This window comes from Bos grunniens, chromosome 1, assembly GCF_055505025.1.
Source record: "Bos grunniens cultivar Pamir isolate PY7600 chromosome 1, Bosgru_T2T1.0, whole genome shotgun sequence".
NCBI lineage: Eukaryota > Metazoa > Chordata > Mammalia > Artiodactyla > Bovidae > Bos > Bos grunniens.
In genome coordinates this window covers 103,855,629-103,880,397 of record NC_141165.1, presented here as the reverse complement: position 1 = coordinate 103,880,397, position 24,769 = coordinate 103,855,629, and the positions used below count along the sequence as shown (strand labels likewise).

Below are 24,769 nucleotides of genomic sequence, written 5' to 3'. Positions count from 1 at the left end.
GTAGGAGGGTTTATCCCCCTGGCCCACCCCATTTTAGCTTTCTACTATCCTTGAAACTAAACATAAGTTCAGAACTCCACCAGGTGGTAAAAGGTCCTTTCAATACATAACAGCAAAAGTAGTATTTTCTATAGACAACTTTGATTCTTTAGTGAATTTCTGAGTGTCAATATTGTTTATCAGTATGGCGAGTACTCACTGAGGAACTCCTTTGTACAGTCCTTTGCATTATTCCATTTGGCAGAGAACTTTACAGATCATCTAATCTCAATTCTTAATTTATAGATTAATAACTTGGTATCAAGGCTTCCCAGCAAGATGGAAAGAAAGCAGGACTAGAATCAAGTTCTTTTCTCTCTCTGTGCTCTTTAGTGTATTTTACTGCTCCCTGCCTTTTTCAAATATTCATATATTTAACTAGTGTTATAACAGCACTGTTTCTAATATGCTTTGTATCTGGATTTCAAATCAATTCCCCCCCCCAAAAAAAATTCATTGCTCTATGAGTTTATATTATTGACTACATAATCATGTGGGGGGTTTGTTTTTATTTTCTATCTTTTCCATTTTAGATGCAGCAATTCTTGGGAAGACCCATTGTGAAAGAATCTTTCTTTAGACCCATACTCACTGTTCCTCAAATGCCTGCCGTTTGTTCTGGAATCGTCTCTGCAACTGGTCAATCTAGATCTCCCTTGGTAAAAAAACCCTCTTGGTAGAATAGACATTAACTAGTCCATTGTCACAGTAGACTCTCAGAATGAATGTGTTCTCTTTGTTCATTTATTTAATAAAGTAAATAATGATGATAATTGAATGACTATGTCCATGAGGTACTGTGTTAAGTGCATTACATATATTAACTATTTCATTAAGTGATAATAGTTTAGTTTTTAGATACAAAGATAAATCTGATGTTATAGTAGAGAATTCTTAGTTTTGCTTCTGAAACAGAGTGAGATTGATATTTTTAAGAGATAGTTTATATTTAGCATGGTTGTTGGGTAGGTTGAAAAGCAAAGAAGCCAAGTCACATTATGCCACAAAGCAAAAGAAAAAATTTTTATACATAGATACATATGTGTATATTTTAGGACATTGTTTATCTATAAACAGGTAATATAAATAGTATCACCCTGAAACATGTTATACTGCAAAGTTACAAATTTTCTTAGTTACAAAGAGCCAGATAAGCTTTATCAGAACCTAGAGAAGAAGTAGAGAAGTTTAAAATGATTAGGATTATTAGTTGTAATCTTGGTCAAGGTATACTTTTTATTAAAAAACCTCACAGAAGATTGATGTTTAATATAATTAATGAAAAAGTCTCTAATCTTGAGTTTGTCATAACTGCATTCTAATGAATTGAGGTTTATTCTATACCTGTATATTGCTGACAGACTCCCTTTGAAATGTATAGTCAAATAGATTTACTTACTTGTATAGAGGCCTCTCTACAAGCAAATATGTATCTAAGCTTTAACATGTTTATTAAGCACCACATTTTTTTTTATCACCTTGATATTGCAGTGTTGCTGATGTGTTTTGCTCCTGCAACATTCTATGAGGATCCGTAAAATTTTAAAGTACCTCAGCCTTCTAATAGGATTACTTTCTGATTCCTCTGAAAAAGCTTGGACACTGAGGCAAACCCAGATTTCTGGGGATATTCTGCTCTTTCTCTGACTTACCAGGCTTTGTATGAGTAATTTCAGTGGCTGTTAGTAGTTGCTAGTTTTTCATAAGTAGTAACCTTCTATTTTAAAATAATCTGTAATCTTAGATAGAAGATACTTTGTTTATAATTATCCTAATAATCAGATAAGGCAATTAAAAATATTCACATATTGATATTAATTAATTAGAAACTTAATGGTTCTAAGAAAGAACTATCATAAAATATGGGGCAATTTTTGTTTGGTGGTTTCATGGCTCTTGAGTTGTCACTACAACTTCCATATATCACCTATGTGACGTTTTGAGACATTGGGCAGATATTTTAATAGTATTCTCATCCTTATTCAGTTGTTTGAAAATTAAACTTTATTATTTGCTTTTTATGATTAATAATTTTATCTTATATTTATTATTAGTAATTAGTAATTTTATTAATTACTTTTATAATTAGAAAAATACAATACACATAGTATATACAAAATATATACTATATACAGTAGAAAGCAAAACTACCTTGCTGTTGAATCCTAGAAAATAATCACAGTTTATGGGTTATTTTATATCTTACAGTCCTTTTTCTATGCATACACATTTGAACAATATTTTAATATAACATGAGTTCTACCATAAATGCTGTGCCATAGACTTTTTTTATATTATGGATATCTCTTATGCTCAGACATATAGATCTATTTTTAAGGACTTGATTAGATATGCTACAGTTTATTTACTTATTCCCCTATTAACAAACTAGGTTGCTGTCAGAAATGCACACTCTGTATTTCTGTTTATGTTTGCAATTACTGAGACTAGTATGTGCCATTTTAAAAATAAAGGTAAACATATATAAATAATTAGAAATATTGTGCTGGTTAAGGAAAAAAAAACTTCTAAAAAGGGAACATGCATATCAATATTCCTCTTTATTATACCCATTTTCTGAGGTATGGAGATGTCATGTTGACATGGAACTTTGCTTCCCCATAATTGAAGCTGATGACATAACTGTGTTTCTTACAGATGACTAGCATAGCCTGGACACTGCCAGCTCCTGTGGGAGAAGCTATGCCTCCCAGTGCAAGTCTAGGAAGTGATCCCCTTATGATGAATTGGGAGAAGATTACAGAGAGGCTGAAAACTGCCTTTCCACAGCAGACCAGGTAGCTTAGTCTCTTTTAGTGTTGTGAACAGATCATACTACAGTTTCCATAGCCATAATTATGCCAGTGAAACATTTCAGAGAAACAACACTCACCCTCCCTCCTCCCACCACACAGAAGGTACAGGTATTTCCTAACCATCACCTTGGTAAGGAAAATGAAATTCATTAAGAAGGGATAGTTTTCAGTATAAATGCTAAATATCTCCACGAAAACTATTAGTTTTAAGTCACGAGGGAATGAACTTTTGAATTTAGGTTTGCTTGTTTAATGCAAGTATGGCTAGTTATAAACCTATCCAGTTTTAATGCCACTAGCTACAATAATTATCTTAATAACCTATTTCCAAAGTGAATTTTAAGTGAACTGTATGCTATATAAGCGCAAACATAATCAGATTTCCTTAATTTATTGAGGGTTTTTATGGTTTCTTTGTTAAGGAACACAGTTAAATGCAAGAAATCATTATTTTACTGTGCTTTTCACAGTTCTGACTTTCACAGAAAGCTATTTAATTCTACTCCTCCAGAAATGAAGTGTCTTTTATCGTTTCCAAGGCAAACCATTCAGTATCACAGTAATCCAAGTCTATGCCCCAACCAGTAACACTGAAGAAGCTGAAGTTGAACGGTTCTATGAAGACCTACAAGACCTTTTAGAACTAACACCCAAAAAAGAAGTCCTTTTCATTATAGGGGACTGGAATGCAAAAGTAGGAAGTCAAGAAACACCTGGAGTACCAGGCAAATTTGGCCTTGGAATACGGAATGAAGCAGGGCAAAGACTAATAGAGTTTTGCCAAGAAAATGCACTGGTCATAACAAACACCCTCTTCCAACAACACAAGAGAAGACTCTATACATGGACATCACCAGATGGTCAACACCAAAATCAGATTGATTATATTCTTTGCAGCCAAAGATGGAGAAGCTCTATACAGTCAGCAAAAACAAGACCAGGAGCTGACTGTGGCTCAGACCATGAACTCCTTATTGCCAAATTCAGACTTAAATTGAAGAAAGTAGGGAAAACCACTAGACTATTCAGGTATGACCTAAATCAAATCCCTTATGATTATACAGTGGAAGTGAGAAATAGATTTAAGGGCCTAGATCTGATAGATACAGTGCCTGATGAGCTATGGAATGAGGTTCGTGACATTGTACAGGAGACAGGGATTAAGACCATCCCCACGGAAAAGAAATGCAAAAAAGCAAAATGGCTGTCTGGGGAGGCCTTACAAATAGTGTGAAAAGAAGAGAAGTGAAAAGCAAAGGAGAAAAGGAAAGATACAAGCATCTGAATGCAGAGTTCCAAAGAATAGCAAGAAGACATAAGAAAGCCTTCTTCAACGATCAGTGCAAAGAAATAGAGGAAAACAACAAAATGGGAAAGACTAAGGATCTCTTCAAGAAAATCAGAGATACCAAAGGAACATTTCAGGCAAAGATGGGCTTGATAAAGGACAGAAATGGTATGGACCAAACAGAAGCAGAAGATATTAAGAAGAGATGGCAAGAATACACAGAACTGTACAAAAAAGATCTTCATGACCCAGATAATGATGATGGTGTGATCACTGACCTAGAGCCAGACATCCTGGAATGTGAAGTCAACTGGGCCTTAGAAAGCATCACTATGAACAAAGCTAGTGGAGGTGATGGAATTCCAGTTGAGCTATTCCAAATCCTGAAAGATGATGCTGTGAAAGTGCTGCACTCAATATACCAGCAAATTTGGAAAACTCAGCAGTGGCCATAGGACTGGAAAAGGTTAGTTTTCATTCCAATCCCAAAGAAAGGCAATGCCAAAGAATGCTAAAACTACCACACACTTGCACTCATCTCACGCGCTAGTAAAGTAATGCTCAAAATTCTCCAAGCCAGGCTTCAGCAATATGTGAACCGTGAACTTCCTAATGTTCAAGCTGGTTGTAGAAAAGGCAGAGGAACCAGAGATCAAATTGCCAACATCCTCTGGATCATGGAAAAAGCAAGAGAGTTCCAGAAAAACATCTATTTCTGTTTTATAGACTATGCCAAAGCCTTTGACTGTGTGGATCCCAATAAACTGTGGAAAATTCTGAAAGAGATGGGAATACCAGAACACCTGATCTGCCTCTTGAGAAATTTGTATGCAGGTCAGGAAGCAACAGTTAGAACTGGACATGGAACAACAGACTGGTTCCAAATAGGAAAAGGAGTACGTCAAGGCTGTATATTGTCACCCTGTTTATTTAACTTATATGCAGTGTACATCATGAGAAACGCTGGACTGGAAGAAACACAAGCTGGAATCAAGATTGCCGGGAGAAATGTCAATAACCTCAGATATGCAGATGACACCACCCTTATGGCAGAAAGTGAAGAGGAACTCAAAAGCCTCTTGATGAAAGTGAAAGAGGAGAGTGAAAAAGTTGGCTTAAAGCTCAACATTCAGAAAACGAAGATCATGGCATCCGGTCCCACCACTTCATGGGAAATAGATGGGGAAACAGTGGAAACCAGTGTCAGACTTTATTTTTCTGGCTCCAAAATCACTGCAGATGGTGACTGCAGCCATGAAATTAAAAGACTCTTACTCCTTGGAAGGAAAGTTATGACCAACCTAGATCACATATTCAAAAGCAGAGACATTACTTTCCCAACAAAGGTTTGTCTAGTCAAGGCTATGGTTTTTCCTGTGATCATGTATGGATGTGAGAGTTGGACTGTGAAGAAGGCTGAGCGCCAAAGAATTGATGCTTTTGAAGTGTGGTGTTGGAGAAGACTCTTGAGAGTCCCTTGGACTGCAAAGAGATCCAACCAGTCCATTCTGAAGGAGGTCAGCTCTGGGATTTCTTTGGAAGGAATGATGCTAAAGCTGAAACTCCAGTACTTTGGCCACCTCATGCGAAGACTTGACTCATTGGAAAAGACTCTGATGCTGGGAGGGATTGGGGGCAAGAGGAGAAGGGGACAACAGAGGATGAGATGACTGGATGGCATCACTGACTTGATGGACACGAGTCTGAGTGAACTCCGGGAGTTGGTGATGGACAGGGAGGCCTGGTGTGCTGCGATTCATGGGGTCACAAAGAGTCGGACACGACTGAGCGAGTGATCTGATCTGATCTGATTGTATCAAATAATTATGGTTTTCACCAGCATTTTCATTTGAAGGCCAATGCTTTTATTTAACACTAATACTATTATGTTTCGTGGTTATATTATGGTTTTGTAAACATAATGATGAATAGAAAATGAAAATAGAAATTTAATATAGTTGGTAAAACTATAGTTGGTAAATATAGTTGGTAAAAAATGTTTATAGAAAATAAATAGTAAATCAAAGATAGTTTTATAAGGCTGGTGACATGACATTTCATTTGAGAAAAAATATTTTATCATCCTACCCTGTCCTACCAAAATGTGTATGCAGACTTTGGGTCAGTGGGCCATGGGAACTGAAAAATAACATGTCGATTAAAATACTCCTAGGTTTCTTTATCACATAATGTGTCTTTTAGTCTTTGCTCTCCTTCTGTTAAATCTTTATTTTCTGTTTATGTATTTTATGAAAGTAGAATTCATAGCACAATGATAGAGACTGATAGTAACATAATTGAAAAGAAATATTTTAGTCTCTCTCAAGTAAGAGAACATTGAGAAGTACAATATAAAGAGGCTCAGTACATAAATAAGTATTTAGATAGCAAATTTCATTTTCACAAGTGAGCTTTTATAAACAGTTAAAATATCATTAGGGGAAGAAAATAAATACTAAACTTCACCAATCATGAACACATTAAGTATCCTTAATGAGCAAATTAGCAGGAATTTTCATTCTGGTTTAAGATAAGTGCAGATGGACCCATGATCACGTTTTTAGATCAGAGATCCAAAGGGTCACGTCTGTACGGTGGATATTATCCTATGATAGGATTTTATATCTCCTTTGGAGGGCACATCTTCAGGGCAGTAGGAGAATGACCACTACTCTTTCCTTGATCTTTTCCAGAAAGGAGCTTACAGATTTCTTACGGAAATTGAAGGATACTCATGGGAAGTCCTTATCTGGACTGACATTTGATGAAATTGTTCTCAAGATTTCCCAATTTATTGACCCCAAGAGATCTCAGGTAAAAAAAAAAAAAAAAAGCAACTAAACAACAGAAAACTAAAACTATCTCCTGACCCTTATCTTTATTTAGCTATACTAATTATTTCCATAACATGATCAGGAAATCAATTATAATCATATTAAATCATATATTAACATTAAACAATTAAACTTGACAATGGCGTTGGAAACACCACCTGATCATTCTAGAATAAAACTGAGGCTTTTGAAATTTAGGTTATTTTGGATATTTCATAAAGGAAACTTTTTTTTTTCCTAATTTTCTGCAAAGACTTATTTTAATTACAAAAGCACCTAGAGTTACTTTTGTTTTTACCTGGTTCTTATATTGCCATAATTGCTTCAAGATTTCTCATGAACCTGATTATTAACCTTTCTGTTGTTGTTCAGTCGCTCAATTGTGTCCGACTCTTTGTGACCCCAAGGACTGCAGCACACCAGGCTTCCCTGTCTTTCACTATCTCCCAGAGTTTGCTCAAACTCTTGTCCATTGAGTCAGTGATGCCATCCAACCATCTCATCCTCTGTGTACCCCCTTCTCCTGCCCTCAGTCTTTCCCAGCATCAGGATTTTTTCTAGTGAGTCAGCTCTCTGCATCAGGCAGCCAAAGTATTAGATCCTCGGCTTCAGCATCAGTCTTTCCAATGAATATTCAGGGTTGATTTCCCCTTTTGCTAAATTCCACTGTAGCCTATTCTATGGTAGTCTGTCAGTTCTTCCTGTCTTATGCAATTCTAAAAAAATAAGTATGATATTCTTATTTTCAGAGTCAAGGAAAATCAGTGCCAAATGGTAATCGTGTTTCACCTAGCCATACTCCACCACAGGCTAATGCTGCCCAGCCCTCAAAACCAGCCCGGAGGCCCCTTGGTTCACGAGGCTCTGTCACACAGGAAGGAGCCAATCATTTGGTAAGACTGAGACTGTTGATTCTAAATACATTTAAATTTAGGAGAGAGAATGAGCTGAATTTAACCATATGTATGTTTTCCCTAGGATAATGAGGAAGAAGAGCCTTGTGTGATCTGTCATGAGAATCTCTCTCCAGATAACCTCTCAGTTTTGCCTTGTGCGCATAAATTCCATTCTCAGGTAAACTTATCTGTTTAATATTTTACCATTAATCAATTAAGTGAAATTCATGCTACATTTCTTGAAATCATATACACGTATGATCATCCACTGTGTCATGAATTTCACTGGTTATTCACATAGTGGATAGCGTTTATATGTTTGCCCATACCTAGCCATGGATTGCATTGTGTTTTCTCAGGTCTTGATATACCTAGCAGGAGAAGGGGACAGTGATGAAATTTAATGGGCAGAGTGGCATTTCCTTTGAACAGATGAACAGAACTGGAAGGAATGTTGATTGATATGACAGTTGACCATTTAGCAAAGTGACACTTCACCTTGACTTGTTATGAATAGTGTTCTTTGTTCACACCTAATGATGGCCAACTGCTGTTACAACACAGAAGAATTACCTTAACAGTCTGTCCAGGTTTCTGTACTTGCTTTTGAAGATGCTAAGCCTTGAGTTTTTTGTTTTTAATTTATATTGAAGTATAGTTGCTTTACAATGTTGTGTTAATTTCTGTTGTACATCTTTGAATCAGCTATACATATATCCCCTCTTTTTTGGATTTCCTTCCCATTTAGGTCACCACAGAGCACTGAGTAGAGTTCCCTGTGCTATACAGTAGGTTCTCATTAGTTATCTATTTCATACATAGTAATGTATATATTTCAATCCCACTCTCCCAATTCAGCCCACCCTCCCTTCCCCCCTTGGTGTCCATACGTTTGTTCTCTACGTCTGTGTCTCTGTTTCTGCTTTGCAAATAGATTCATATGTACCATTTTTCTAGATTCCACATATATGCATTAATATATGATATTTGTTTTTCTCTTTCTGACTTACTTGACTTGAATGACAGTCTCTGGGTCCATCCATGTGTCTGCAAATAGCACAGTTTCATTCCTTTCTATGGCTGAGAAATATTCCATAGTATGTATGTAACACATCTTCTTTATCCATTCCTCTGTTGATGGACATCAAGGTTGCTTCCATGTCCTGGCTGTTGTAAATAGTGCTGCAATAAGCATTCGGATGCATGTATCTTTTGAAATTATGGTTTTCTCCAGGTATATGCCAGGAATGGAACTGCTGGGTTATATAGTAGTTTTTTTCCTAGTATTTTTAAGAAATCACCATACTATTCTCCATAGTGGCTGTATCAATTTTTATTCCCACCAATAGTGCAAGAGGGTTCCCTTTTCTCCACACGCTCTCCAGCATTTATTGTTTGTAGTTTTTTTGATGATGACCATTCTGACTGGTGTGAGGTGATAGATACACCATTGTAGTTTTTTTTTTCACCATTGTAGTTTTGATTTGCATTTCTCTGATACTTAGTGATGTTGAGCATCTTTTCATGTGCCTCTTGGCCATCTGTATATCTTCTTTGGAGAAATGTCGATTTAAATCTTCCACCCATTTTTTGATTAGGCTGTTTCATTTTTATATTGAGCTACATGAGTTGTCTGTACATTGTGCAGATTAATCCCTTGTCAGTTGCTTCATTTGCAAATATTTTCTCCCATTCTGAGTGTTGTCTTTTCATCTTGTTTATAGTTTTCCTTTGATTTTAGAAAAATGTGAGGCTGGCATATCTTTTGTTAATTCTTGGCATTTATAGATTAGCAACATAAATTGACTTGTTGGCAACATAGATTAACTTCTGACATTGTTGCTGTGCAAGTGCTATTGATATACTATTTATGATCCAAGTCTTCTGTTGTGGAAGTGTAACATGACACAAGAAAAGATAATCTTATACAAGAAAGGCTTCTCAGGGAAATGAACAATCAAGCCATATCTGTAAAACATCGTTTCAAAGATAATCTGATACCTGGTACAGAATTATATTTTTTCATCTGCCTTGTTAAGAGATATGCATAGAATGACTAATCCTAAATGATCTCCAGATAGATAGTTCAGTTCAGTCGCTCAGTTGTATCCAACTTTTGGTGACCCCATGGACTGCAGCACACCAGGCCTCCCTGTCCATCACCAATTCCCTGAGTTTACCCAAACTCATGTCCATTGAGTCGGTGATGCCATCCAGCCATCTCATCCTCTGTTGTCCCCTTCTCCTCCTGCCTTCAATCTTTCCCAGCATCAGGGTCTTTTCCAGTGAGTCAGTTCTTCACATCAGGTGGCCAAAGTATTGGAGTTTCAGCTTCAACATCAATCCTTCCAATGAACACCCAGGACTGATCTCCTTTAGGATGGACTGGTTGGATCTCCTTGCAGTCCAAGGGACTCTCAAGAGTCTTCTCTAACACCACAGTTCAGAAGCATCAATTCTCTGGCACTCAGCTTTCTTTACACTCCAACTCTCACATCCATATATGACCACTGGAAGAACCATAGCCTTGACTAGACGGACCTTTGTTGGCAAAGTAATGTCTCTGCTTCTTAATATGCTGTCTAGGTTGGTCATAACTTTCCTTCCAAGGAGTAAGCATCTTTTAATTTCATGGCCACAGTCACCATCTGCAGTGATTTTGGAGCCAAAAAAATAGTCTCTCACTCTTTCCACTGTTTCCCCATCTATTTCCCATGAAGTGATGGGGCCAGATGCCATGATCTTAGTTTTCTGAATATTGAGCTTTAAGCCAACTTTTTCAATCTCTTCTTTCACTTTCATCAAGAGGCTCTTTAGTTCTTCTTTGTTTTCTGCCAGAAGAGTGGTGTCATCTGCATATCTGAGGTTATTGATATTTCTCCCAGAAATCTTGATTCCAGTTTGTGCTTCATCCAGCTCAGCATTTCTCATGATGTACTCTGCATACAAGTTAAATAAGCAGGGTGACAATATACACCCTTGACGTACTCCTTTTCCTATTTGGAACCAGTCTGTTGTTCCATGTCCAGTCTGATTTTCCTAAAGATCTATTTAGAAAATAAATGTTTCATAAACTTATTTTATTCTTTGCCATCGCTCATTGAATAGAAAGCAAGTAATTCATTTGGGTTACTGTCTAGGGATAGAGGTAATGGGCCTCATGTCTACTGCCTATTCTTCATACTCTTAATACTCTCTCATCTGGCTAGGCTCTCCACTATTCATTCAGGTAAAATGATTTGTTTTTGGAGAGTCAGTATTCAAGCAAATAACTTAATAGATAGTTCATAGCCAAAGAGTACTACCATTATCACCAAAGAAAGGTGATCTTAAAAGTATACCCATTATCTAAAGATTTTAACTTCAAACACCATAAGTACTTGATACAACATATTTGTGACATTTGTATATTTAGATATGACTTTTTCTAGATTATCAATTAGAATAATAGATAATAAATAGAAAAAAAAATATAGGTTTCCTAACGTCCTTGTTAGGAAGAAGTGCTAATCTACCTGAAGATTGGGGTTGGAGAAAGGAACTTATTAGAATAAACTGGCTGAAAAGTGTTGTCCTGTTACTAACTATATTGCTCAGCAAACCATGGACAAAGTGCCTTGATGGCAGCAGTTTTCATGGCAATCCACCAAATAAGGCTCTAAGATCCATCAGAAGGGTTAGCAGCCCTGATGTATAGAGTTACACCTGCCTCTGCTAGGCTAAATCTGAGCGACTGACATGAATCTTTTTGCTCCTTAGTGCATTAGACCTTGGCTGATACAACAGGGGACCTGCCCAACCTGCAGACTCCACGTTTTGCTACCAGAAGAATTTCCAGGTCACCCCAGCCGGCACTTGCCCAAGATCTGATTCAGCAGGGTGACTATGCAAAGGAAGTTCAATTTTCAGACTCCAGAATTTAGTTTTCCACTTATTTGAGCTGATAGTATGAGTGATGTGAAGTGGTATGTTCTTCAGTATTATTCAAAATAAGCTAGTTAATCTAATCAAAGCTGCAGCCAAAGAGGAGAGGACAAATCTTCAGGACTGTGAACTGAATTGAAAGGGTTTAAAGAAGAAAAAATTTTGAAAGTTAAATTAGATTTGCCCTTATTTTAGTAGATATTTTCTTCCAACTTAAACGTGATTACTGTTACCATATATCTTAGGATGTCTTCTCTTTTCCTTATTCCACTCATCCTTTACTTTCTCTTGAATATGCTACACTTTAATTTCCTGAACTAAATGTAAACAAGAGTAAGAAAATTCCTCAGATTTTAGTGTTCCTTTTAACTTTTAAAATTACTTATAAAATATATGTTATTTATTTATATTTTATCTCTATCTTCCCCATTCTTTCCTATTCTCTAAAATATGTACCTGTGAATAGATTATAAGCTACATGAGGGTGAGGACCAACCACTGATGTCTTGGAGCTGGCTTATATACTGTACTGGTTTGTGAAAGATGATTCTTAGTTTTAGGAATTTTGTGAAACAGTTATTCAAACTATTGTTAGCATGAAATCTGGTATAGTGGGACTATTTTATACCACAGAAATTGGTGAATGCTATAGATAAGGGCTTTTTTTCCCTTCCCCCCAAGAGCTTGTTATTAAAGATTTACCAGCATACCACTGGGACCGTGCCTGAAGATTCTTACTGTTCTCAATGTCTTGCACAGTAGATAACACCATAAATAGCCCTCCAAATCAGAAATCAGGAAGCAGTAAGAAAATTAGCATGCAAATTAAGTCACTTGCTCATTTGAATAACTTTATTTGTAAACATGCTCTTTGGACCATAATCATTTATGCTTTGGAGGAATTTTTTTTTTCAGCCTTGAAAGTTTCTAATTTCACTTTCTCACGCATGGGTGGTGCCCTGTTTGTGTGTAGTTGTCTCTTATGACAGAGTTGACACCCACTGAGCTAAGTGGCACATTTAAAGCTTGTCACTGAGAACTTTCATTCTTAGAGGTCAAAAATATTATTTTGAAATTAGTACTGTGTAAATGTTGTGTTATACATGTCTCTAGCTACAGAATTATTAATAAAAGAATTCAGTTATCTTGTAAGAGAAATGTTACTTGGTTCGTATTATTTTCCATAAATGAAATTCATTCTGTGAATAAGTGTTTCCTGACTCAGCAACTATTTTACCTTTATATTTCACTATAAATGTATCTTGAAGTTATTTTAAATCTCTACTTAAAATTACTATTTCTGAAATTATATGCTGTTTTCTTCTGTAATGAGAATAGACTGGACAATGTGAAAGAAAATACCCCAAAGTGAAGGCAGTCATCTAGATTTGTTAAGTGCCAAAAAAGTCTTAGAATTATACAGTTCAGAACTTACAGGGTCTTTAATAATTATCTCGTCTAACACCTCAAGATCATGGTCATATAGCAGATTACCTTGTAAAACATTTTTTAGTGTATGTTTACAATTGTATTTACATTTTCATGTGGGAAAGAATAAATGTTTCTTAATTGAATGCCTATTATTTTACTTGTGTTTATCACTGTAACTGTATCCTAAAACTACTTGAAATCTCTTTCAAACATCTCTTTCTGTTTAGTTATGCTCAAACTTTATCTTTTCTTGTGAGAAAGGGGAGGAAAATATCCAAGAAGTCAGTCATTTATACTTGTAAAATACCAAGAATATCTTAGAATCATAAAATGTCAGAGTTTTTAGGGTCTTTAATGATCCTCTGGTCTGTTGCCTCATTTTATAGGAACAGTTTGCCCTAGATCATGCAGTTAAATAGTGGCTAAGCCAGTCCTAATTCTTGAGAGAGTCCTGATACTCAGTAAGTCACATGTTTCCTCCATAAACTCAAGCTGCAAGGCTGTATTGGTGCTGACCTGTTGTTCTTAGCTCCAAAGATGGGGCCAGAGAACTTAACAGGGTAGCTGATACATAGTGAGAATGTAATGGGAACATGCTCTTGAATGTCATGTCCAACTCTGCAGATGCTAAAGGTAATGGGATTTTTTTTTCTTTTTGAGGTTTAACAATAAAGACAACTATAGCAGTCATTCGGAGAAGGCAATGGCACCCCACTCCAGTACTCTTGCCTGGAAACTCCCATGGACGGAGGAGCCTGGTAGGCTGCAGTCCATGGCGTCGCTAAGGGTAGGACACAACTAAGTGACTTCACTTTCACTTTACACTTTCATACTTTGGAGAAGGAAATGGAAACCCACTCCAGTGTTCTTGACTGGAGAATCCCAGGGATGGCAGAGCCTGGTGGGCTGCCGTCTATGGGGTCGCACAGAGTCGGACACGACTGAAGCGACTTAGCAGCAGCAGCAGCAGCATAGTGCTCATTCTTTGATAAACAATGATTGCCGTCATGCCTGTGGCTGCTGAAAGACCCAGAACACCATACTGCACATAAATTCAGTGAGAGAAGTAGTAATATTTACTTTACAAACAATCTGTACACCTCCTGTAATGTAACATCACTGCAACTGCTGTCAGATATGTCTTGTAGTGTTTCCCTTTATATTCATTGTCCATGTGTATAATAACATTCTCCAGCTTTTATGGGATACCTTCCTTGACCAAATGTTACTTTGTTTGATCCACTAATAACTTTAAAGTGGATACTATCCTTTTTATTTTGCAGAGGATGAAACTGAGGCTCAACTAAGAGGGTATACTTTGTCTGAGGTCACAGCTGTGAAGTGGCATTCTGGGATTTGAATGCAAATCTCTGTGCCTTAGCTGGTGTTCTCTCTTTCAGTTCTTCATAGTGGTCTCCCCATTCTGGACTGACTAAATACACAAATTATTTTAAATAATATGCTTCAAAATAAAATGAAACAAATGGTAAATCTGATTATTTTGGGCTATGAACATGGTATTGAATACATAAAAATATATGTAATAGTGATACAATATGGTAAGAAAAGTTTGACTTTTCCCTCAGATGTCTTGGTTTGCTTGGGATGGTTCCAATTAATGCCTGTTGTCCTGACATATTAATAGTCCTCCCTTTTACTCTCAACAGTGTCCTAGTACAGATGATTAATTTTATTGTATAGTTAATTTTTTTTACTAGATTCAAAATTTAGCAAAACTACTCTACATTTATAAAATGCTCCTGGAATACCTTAATCCCTTATCACAGAGCCTCTCAGGTAGGAATCACCCACACACACAGCCTCTCAGGTAGGGAACCATCCACACGCAAATATGATATAAAAAGCAACAATCATGAGAAGAGAGTGCAAGTGCAGGATATTGGAAATGCATTTAAAATGAAAAGACCATCAACTTAAAACAGTCTTGTGTGTGTGTGTGTGTGTGTGTGTGTATTTTTATATATAGCCTGCTACATTAAAACCTTATGGTAACTGCAAACCAAAAATATACAATAGATGAAAAACAAAAAAGCAATCCAAACACAACACTACAGATAATCCTCAAATCACAAGAGAAGAGAACAAAAGAGGGAGGGAAGATAAAATACCTATCAAAAGAAATCCAAAACAATTAATAAGATGGCAATAGGAACATATAATTGGTAATTACCTTAAACAAAAGTGGATCAAATATTTCAACCAGAAGACACAGATTGGCTGAATGGATACAAAAACAAGACCTATATATATGCTGTCTATAAGAGACCCACTTCAGATCCAAGGACACATACAGACTGAAAGTGAGGGGAGAGTAAAAGATACTCCATGCAAATGGAAATCAGAAGAAAGCTGGAGTAGCAGTACTCACATCAGACAAAATAGAATTTAGAATAAAGACTAACGGATGAAGAAGGACACTACATAATGATCATGGGATCAATAATCCAAGAAGAAGATATAACAACTATAAATATGTGTGTATCTACCATAGGAGCATGTCAATATAAAAGGCGAATGCTAAAAGCCATCAAGGAGAAATCAATACTAACACAATAATAGTGGGTGACTGTAACACCCCATTTTCATCAATGGACACATCATCCAGACAGAAAATGAGTAAGGAAACAGACCTTAAAAGATGCATTAGACCAGATGGACTTAACTGATATTTATAGAGCATTCTATCCAAAAGCAGCAGAATATACATCATTCTCAAGTGCACATGGAACACTCTCCAGGAACTAATTGCATACTGGGCCACAACGTGAGCCTTGGTAAATTTAGGAAAATTGAAATTATATCAAGCATCTTTTCTGATCACAAGACTGTTAGATTAGAAGTCAACTACAAGAAAAAACTGTAAAAATCACAAACATATGTGGGCTGAACCATGTGTTGTTAAACCACCAGTGGGTCGCTGAAGAAATCAAAAAGGAAATAAAAAAATACCTAGAAACAAATGACAACAAAAAACCCAGTTATCTAAAACCTATGGGATGCAGCAAAAGCAGTTAGTTTTGAGTTTATATTAAATACAGCCTTACCTCAGGAAATAAGAATAATCTTAAAGAACCTAACCTTATTTAGGGCTTCCCTGGTGGCTCAGACAGTAAAGAATCTGCCTGCAATGTGGGAGACCTGGGTTCAATCCCTGGGTTGGGAAGATCCCCTGGAGGAGGGCATGGCAACCCACTGCAATATTCTTGCCTGGAGAATCCCCAGGACAGAGGAGCCTGGTGGGCTACAATCCATGGGGTCGCATAGATTCAGACATGACTGAGCAACTAAAGCACAACATGACCTTATTTTAAAAACCGTGGTGAAAGACTAAATACTTTCCCACTGTGTTCTGGAATGAGGCAAGAATGTCTGCTATCACAGCTTCAATTTAATATTGTATTAAATGGTCTAGCCAGTGAAATTTAAAAAAAAATAGAAGTGAAAGACATTCAGCTTGGAAAGGTAAAAGTGAAACCTTTTTAGTACACAGACATAAATATATGAAGAAAACTACCATCTTCGGGGATTGAAACACTTGATACAAGGTCTCAATTCTCCCCAAGTTGATTTATAAATTCAAGACAATCCTAGTTAAAATCCCAACAGACTTTTTTCATAGAAATCTACAAGCTGATTATAAATTTGATTTGGAAATTCTAAGGACTGAAATCGTTTGCCGAGAGAAATATCAATAACCTCGGATATGCAGATGACACTACCCTTATGGCAGAAAGTAAAGAGGAACTAAAAAGCCTCTTGATGAAAGTTCAGTTCAGTTCAGTTGCTCAGTCGTGTCTGACTCTTTGCGACCCTATGAATCACAGCAAACCAGGCCTCCCTGTCCATCACCAACTCCCAGAGTTCACTCAGACTCACGTCCATCGAGTCAGTGATGCCATCCAGCCATCTCATCCTCTGTCATCCCCTTCTCCTGCCCCCAATCTCTCCCAGCATCAGAGTCTTTTCCAATGAGTCAACTCTTCACATGAGGTGGCCAAAGTACTGGAGTTTCAGCTTTAGCATCATTCCTTCCAAAGAAATCCCAGGGCTGATCTCCTTTAGGATGGACTGGTTGGATCTCCTTGCAGTCCAAGGGTCTCTCAAGAGTCTTCTCCAACACCACAGTTCAAAAGCATCAATTCTTCAGCGCTCGGCCTTCTTCACAGTCCAACTCTCACATCCATACATGACCACAGGAAAAACCATAGCCTTGACTAGATGGACCTTTGTTGGCAAATAATGTCTCTGCTTTTGAATATGCTATCTAGGTTGGTCATAACTTTCCTTCCAAGGAGTAAGCGTCTTTTAATTTCATGGCACAGTCACCATAGGAGAGTGAAAAGTTGGCTTACAGCTCAACATTTAGAAAGATTATGGCATCTTGGTCCCATCACTTCATGGCAAATAGTGATCATGGTCCCATCACTTCATGGCAAATAGATGGGGAAACAGTGGAAACAGTGTCAGAGTTTATTTTTGGGGGCTCCAAAATCACTGCAGATGGTGACTGCAGCCATGAAATTAAAAGACGCTTACTCCTTGGAAGGAAAATTATGACCAACCTAGATAGCCTGTTGAAAAGCAGAGACATTACTTTGCCAACAAAGGTCCATCTAGTCAAGGCTATGGTTTTTCCAGTAGTCATGTATGGATGTGAGAGTTGGACTGTGAGGAAAGCTGAGTGCCAAAGAATTGATGCTTTTGAACTGGTGTTGGAGAAGACTCTTGAGAGTCCCTTGGACTGCAAGGAGATCCAACCAGTCCATCCTAAAGGAGATCAGTCCTGGTGTTCTTTGGAAGGACTGATGCTAAAGCTGAAACTCCAGTACTTTGGCCACCTGATGCAAAGAGCACAACTGAGGAATAGCTAGACGGAAGAGATGAATAGCACAAGGTATCCATGGGGTTGCTAAGAGTCGGACACGACTTCACTTTCACTTTTCACTTTCATGCATTGGAGAAGGAAATGGCAACCCACTCCAGTGTTCTTGCCTGGAGAATCCCAGGGACGGGGGAGCCTGGTGGGCTGCCGTCTCTGGGAGTCGCACAGAGTCGGACACGACTAAAGTGATTTAGCAGCAGCAGCATGGAGGAGGAGAACAGAGCTTCTCTGCCTTCTCTGGGTGTGGTACCCTCCTAGCACCTTGTGTTCACTAACTCAGCTCTCTGAACCTATTATTTAAGGGGTTTTATATGCACATGATTAATTAAATCACTGGTTATTGGTGAGTACTTCAGTCTCCAGTCCCTTTCCCATCCTGAAGAAATGAGATCAGGACACTGAGAATTCCAACATGTCTTTCTGGTGACCAGCTCCTATCTTGAAGCTATCCAGGGACCCCTCAGCCAAATCATCTCATTAGCATGCTGAGAAATTTATCATTCAGACAATTCTCAGGGTAGACCTGGAGACAAAGACCAAACATATATATCTCATTATATCACAACCCCTCACTATGTAAATAGAAAAATAATAATAAAAAGGACAAATCTTATAATACATACAACAATTTGGATAATTTCAAAATAATTCTGCTAATTGAAAGAAGCCAGACAAAAATGTAATACATATTATATGATTCCATTCTTGTAAAATTCTAGAAAATGAAAACATCTACTTTTTGTTTTGGCCATACCATGTGGAATGCAGGATATTAGTTTCCTCACCAGGGATCAAACCCGTGCCCCCTGCATTGAAAGCATGGAGTCTTACCCACTGTACTGCCAGGGAAGTCCCCCCCAAACCTTATCTATATTGACAGAAGACACATCAGTGGTTACCTGGGAGCAGGGAGGAACAGGAAGGAACACAAGGAAAACTTTGGGAGGTGGAAAATATGATCATTATTGTGATGACAGTTTCCTGAGAGCATATTTATACCAATACTTATCAAGTTGTATGCTTTAAATACATACAGTTTATTGTATGTCAGTTATATCTCAATTAAGCTGTGTGGGTTTTTTTTTTTTTTTTTTTTTTTTTTGAGTCCTGGATTTCACACAGTACTATGGTTGTTACATCCTAAGGAGATTGCATTAGCCAACTGGAGTAAGACAGTAAGACCAGGACCTCCTAAGGACCACTACCCAGCTGGGCAGATCTGAGCTCCACTAATATTCTATTGATGTTCTCCCCCAAAAAGCTTCAGTTCAGTTCAGTTGCTCAGTTGTGTCTGACTCTGCAACCCCATGGACTTTGGCATGCCAGGCTTCCCTGTCCACCACCAACTCTGGAGCCTATTCAAACTCATGTCCATTGCGTCGCTGATGCCATCCAACCATCTCTTCCTCTATCGTCCCCTTCTTCTCCCGCTTTCAACCTTTCCCAGCATCAGGGTCTTTTCCAGTGAGTCAGTTCTTTGCATCAGGTGGCCAAAGTATTGGAGTTTTAGCTTCAGCATCAATCCTTCCAATGAATATTCAGGACTGATTTCCTTTAGGATTAACAGGTTGGATCTCCTTGCAGTCCAAGGAACTCTCAAGAGTCTTCTCCAACACCCCAGTTCAAAAGCATCAATTCTCCAGCGCTCAGCTTTCTTTGTAGTCCAACTCTCACATCCAGACATGACTATTGGAAAAACCATGGCTTTGACTAGATGGATCTTTGCTGGCAAACTAATGTCTCTGCTTTTTAATATGCTGTCTAGGTTGGTCATGGCTTTTCTTCCAAGGAGCAAGCGTCTTTTAATTTTGTGGCTGGAGTCAACATCTGCAGTGATTTTGGAGCCCCCCAAAATAAAGTCTCTCACTGTTTCTGTTGTTTCCCCTTATATTTGTCATGAAGTGATGGGACCAGAAGCCATGATCTTAGTTTTCTGAATGTTGAGTTTTAAGCCAACTTTTTCACTCTCCTCTTTCACTTTCATCAAGAGGCTCTTTAGTTCTACTTCACTTTCTGCCATAAGGGTGGTGTCATATGCATATCTGAGGTTATTGATGTTTCTTCCGGCAATCTTGATTCCAGCTTGTGCGTCATCCAATCCAGCATTTCTCATGATGTACTCTGCATATAAGTTATATAAGCAGGGTGACAATATAGAGCCTTGACATACTCCTTTCCCAATCTGGAACCAGTCTGTTGTTCCATGTCCAGGTCTAACTGTTGTTTCTTGACCTTGATTTGTCAGGAGGCAGGTCAGGTGGTCTGGTATTCCCATCTCTGTAGGAATTTTCCACAGTTTGTTCTGATCCACACAGATTTTGGCATAGTCAAAAAACCAGAAGTATATGTTTTTTTCTGGAGCTCTCTTTCTTTTTCAATGATTCAGTGGATACTGGTTTGATCTCTGGTTCCTCTGCCTTTTCTAAATCCAGCTGGAACATCTGGAAGTTCACGGTTCATGTACTGTTGAAGCCTGGCTTGGAGAATTTTGAGCGTTACTTCACTAGGGTATGAGATGAATGCAATTGTGCGGTAGTTTGAACATTCTTTGTCATTGCCTTTCTTTGGGATTGGAATGACAACTGATCTTTTCCAGTCTTGTGGCCACTGCTGAGTTTTCCATTTGCTGGCATATTGAGTGCAGCACTTTCACAGCATCATCTTTGAGGATTTGAAATAGCTCAACTGGAATTCCATCACCCACAATAGCTTTGTTCATGGTGAAGCTTCCTCAGGCCCACTTGACTTTGCATTCCAGGATGTCTGGCTCTAGGTGATCACACCATCATAGTTATGAGTCTTGAAGATCTTTTTTGTATAGTTCTTCTGTGTATTCTTGCCACCTCTTCTTAATATCTTCTGCTTCTTTTAGGTCCATACCATTTCTGTCCTTTATTGTGCTCATCTTTGCATGAAATATTCCCTTCAGTCAGTTCAGTCACTCAGTCGTGTCCGACTCTTTGCGACCCCATGAATCGCAGCATGCCAGGCCTCCCTGTCCATCACCAACTCCCAGAGTTCATTCAGACTTATGTCCATCGAGTCAGTGATGCCATCCAGCCATCTCATCCTCTGTCGTCCCCTTCTCCTCCTGCCCCCAATCCCTCCCAGCATCAGAGTCTTTTCCAATGAGTCAACTCTTTGCATGAGGTGGCCAAAGTACTGGAGTTTCAGCTTTAGCATCATTCCTTCCAAAGAAATCCCAGGGCTGATCTCCTTCAGAATAGACTGGTTGGATCTCCTTGCAGCCCAAGGACTCTCAAGAGTCTTCTCCAACACCATCTCAAATTTTCTTGAAGAGATCTCTATTCTTTCCCATTCTATTGTTTTCCTATATTTCTTTGCACTGATCACTGAGGAAGGCTTTCTTATCGCTCCTTGATATTCTTTGGAACTCTGCATTCAAATGGGTGTATCTTTCTATTTCTCCTTTGCCTTTAGCTTCTCTTCCTTTCCCAGCTATTTGTAAGGTCTCATCAGACAATCATTTTGCCTTTTTGCATTTATTTTTCTTGGGGATAGTCTCGATCACTACCTCCTGTACAGTGTCACTAACCTCCATCTATAGTTCTTCAGACTCTATCAGATCTAATCCCTTGAATCTGTCACTTCCACTATGTATTCATAAGGGATTTAAGTCAAATCTGAATGGTCTAGTGATTTCCCCCACTTTCTTCAATTTAAGTCTGAATTTGGCAATAAGGAGTTCATGATCTGAGCCACAGCCATCTCTGGGTCTTGTTTTTGCTGACTGTATAGACCTTCTCCATCTTTGGCTGCAAAGAATATAATCAATCTGATTTCAGTATTGACTATCTGGTGATGTGCATGTGTAGAATCTTCTCTTGTGTTGTTAGAAGAGCATGTTTGCTATGACCAGTGCGTTCTCTTGGCAGAACTCTGTTAGCCTTTGATCTGCTTCGTTCTGTACTCCAAGGCCAAATTTGCCTGTTACTCCAAGTATCTCTTGACTTCCTACTTTTGCATTCCAATCCCCTGTAATGAAGAGGACATCTTTTTTGGGTGTTAGTTCTAGAAGGTCTTGTAGGTCTTCATAGAACCATTTAGCTTCAGCTTCTTCAGCATTACTGGTCAGGGCATAGACTTGGATTACTGTGATATTAAATGTTTGCCTTGGAAATGAACAGAGATCATTCTGTCATTTTGGGGATTGCATCCAAGTACTGCATTTTGGACTCTTTTATTTACTATGATGGCTACTCCATTTCTTCTAAGGGATTCTTGCCCGCAATAGTAGATATAATGGTCATCTGAATTAAATTCACCCACTCCAGTCCATTTTAGTTCGCTGCTTCCTAAAACATCGATGGTCACTCTTGCCATCTGTTTGACCACTTCCAATTTGCCTTGATTCATGGACCTAACATTCTACATTCCTATGCAATATTGCTCTTTACAGCATCGGACTTTACTTCCATCACCAGTCACATCCACAACTGGGTGTTGTTTTTGCTTTGGCTCTGTCTCTTCATTCTTTCTGGAGTTATTTCTTCAATCTTCTCCAGCAGTGTATTGGGCACCTACCAACCTGGGGAGTTCATCTTTCAATGTCATACGTTTTTGCCTTTTCACACGATTCATGGGGTTCTCAAGGCAAGAATACTGAAGTGGTTTTCCATTCCCTTCTCCAGTGGACCACGTTTTGTCAGCACTCTTGGCCATAATTCCTCCATCGTGGGTGGCCCTACATGGCATGGGTCATAGTTTCATAGAGCTAGACAAGGCTGTGGTCCATTTGATCAGTTTGGTTAGTTTTCTGTAATTGTGGTTTCATTCTGTGTGCCCTCTGATGGATAAGGATAAGAGGCATATGGGAGTCTTATCAGTCTTCCTGGTGGGAGAGACTGCCTGGGGGGGTGGGGGGGGTGGAAACTGGGTCTTGTTCTGATGGGCGGGGCCATGTTCAGTAAATCTTTAGTCCAGTTTTCTGTTGATGGGCAGGGCTGTGTTCCTCCCTGTTGCTTGACCTGAGGCCAAACTATGGTGGAGGTAAGGAAGATAATGGAGACCTCCTTCAAAAGGTCCCATGCATGCACTGCTACACTCAGTGCCTCTGACCCTGAAGCAAGCCACCACTGACCCACGCCTCCACTGGAGGCTGCTAGACACTCATGGGCATGTCTGGGTCAGTTTCTTGTGGGGTCACTGCATCTATCTCCTGGGTCCTGGTGTGCACAAAGTTTTGTTTGTTCCCTCCAAGAGTCTGTTTCCCCAGTCCTGTGTAAGTTCTGGTGGTTCTATGGTGGGGTTAATGGCAACCTCCTCCAAGAGGGCTTATGCCATACCCAGGTCTGTTGTACCCAGAGCCCCTGCAGCAGACCACTGGTGACCCATACCTCCATAGGAGACACTCAGACACAGTTCTGGCACAGTCTCTGTGGGTTGAGCATTTGTTTTATGCCATTTCCAGGTCTGAGCAGCTCAGGTGACCAGGTGCTTTGCATGCGCACTGTCCCAGGTGGACTGTGCATCTTAATCACGTTCCTGATCCTGGCCACTTGTTTCCTCGGTGTGCCATGAGAGCACTGTCTCAGGTGTGTAGTATGTCTCCTCTGGAGAGCTGATCTCAGGCTATGACCCTCTGGTGGATGTCAACCATCCAGGATCTCAGGAAGACATGGTTAGCAGCTGCAAGCCTGCTCCCAGTTTGGTGGAAGATGCCCTCTCTGGGGCTGAGATAGTAGCAGCCCCTTGCCTTCTGGCTCTGGCTGTTGAAAGCCTGCCTCTCTGCCACTGGGCGGGGAGGGGCCAGTAGGTAGCCGGCTAGTTCTCCTTTGGTATTTGCTCAATCCTTTGTTCTGTGCTGTGAGATGGCCAGGCTATGCATTAGGTTATTAAGTTAGAGCCTTTCGTGGGAAAATTCTCCTTTCTGCAGTTGTAGTTAGGTGTGTATTCTGTGGGGTTTTTTTTGTTGTTTTCTTTTTTTCTCTCTCTCCCGGTTATGTTGCCTTCTTGGATCTTTCCTCACATTTCATTCTGAATATACTCATAGAATGACCCTGGATTGGCAATCACCCTGTTTCTACCTATCACTCCTGACACTGCTCTCACTTAAAAAAATCTGATCTACCCTGGGAGGCACAGCAGGGTGGGTGGGGGGCGGTGGCAATGGTACCTGAGATGCGGGCAGCACTATAACAGAGCATGAATTTCAAAATGGGATGAACACCAGTTACTAGCTACATACTACGTGTGTGTGTGCTGAGTTGGATACAACTCTTTGCAACTACATGGGCTGTAGCCTGCCAGACTCCTGCAATGGGATTCTTTAGGCAAGAATACTGGAGTGGGTTGCCATTTTCTTCTCCAGGGGATCTTCCTAACCCACAGATCAAACCCATGTCCCTAGCATTAGCAGACAAATTCTTTACCACTGAGCCACCAGGGAAGCCCCATAACTACCTACATGCATGACTGCTTAGTTGCTCAGTCATAATCAACTCTTTGCAACCCCATGGACTGCAGCCCACCAGGCTCCTCTGTCCATGGGGATTCTCCAGGCAATAATACTGGAGTGGGTCACCATGCCCTCCTCCAGAACTAGCTACATAACCTCAGGCAAATCAATTTATCTCTCTGAACTGCAGTTTTCTCATTTCAAAAATATGTAACAGTTC

At 39.1% G+C, this 24,769-nt stretch overlaps 1 protein-coding gene across 33 annotated transcripts in view; it reads left to right on the top strand.

Annotated features, from left to right (window-relative positions):
* Positions 1-14,719, top strand: part of DZIP3 (DAZ interacting zinc finger protein 3) — a 133,756-nt gene extending 119,037 nt beyond the window's left edge. For 32 of the 33 annotated variants that reach the window (XM_086407570.1, XM_086407446.1, XM_086407525.1 and 29 more), the window contains 6 exons: positions 573-698; positions 2,698-2,837; positions 6,837-6,957; positions 7,727-7,870; positions 7,956-8,051; positions 11,633-13,371. In XM_086407570.1, coding sequence (XP_086263696.1) covers positions 573-698; positions 2,698-2,837; positions 6,837-6,957; positions 7,727-7,870; positions 7,956-8,051; positions 11,633-11,743 — 738 coding nt within the window. In that variant the 3' untranslated portion in view covers positions 11,744-13,371. Of the gene's footprint in view, positions 1-572; positions 699-2,697; positions 2,838-6,836; positions 6,958-7,726; positions 7,871-7,955; positions 8,052-11,632; positions 13,372-13,888 lie in introns of those variants that run through there. The other variant, XM_086407454.1, reaches the window with a different exon arrangement.
* The last annotated feature ends 10,050 nt before the right edge of the window (positions 14,720-24,769 follow it).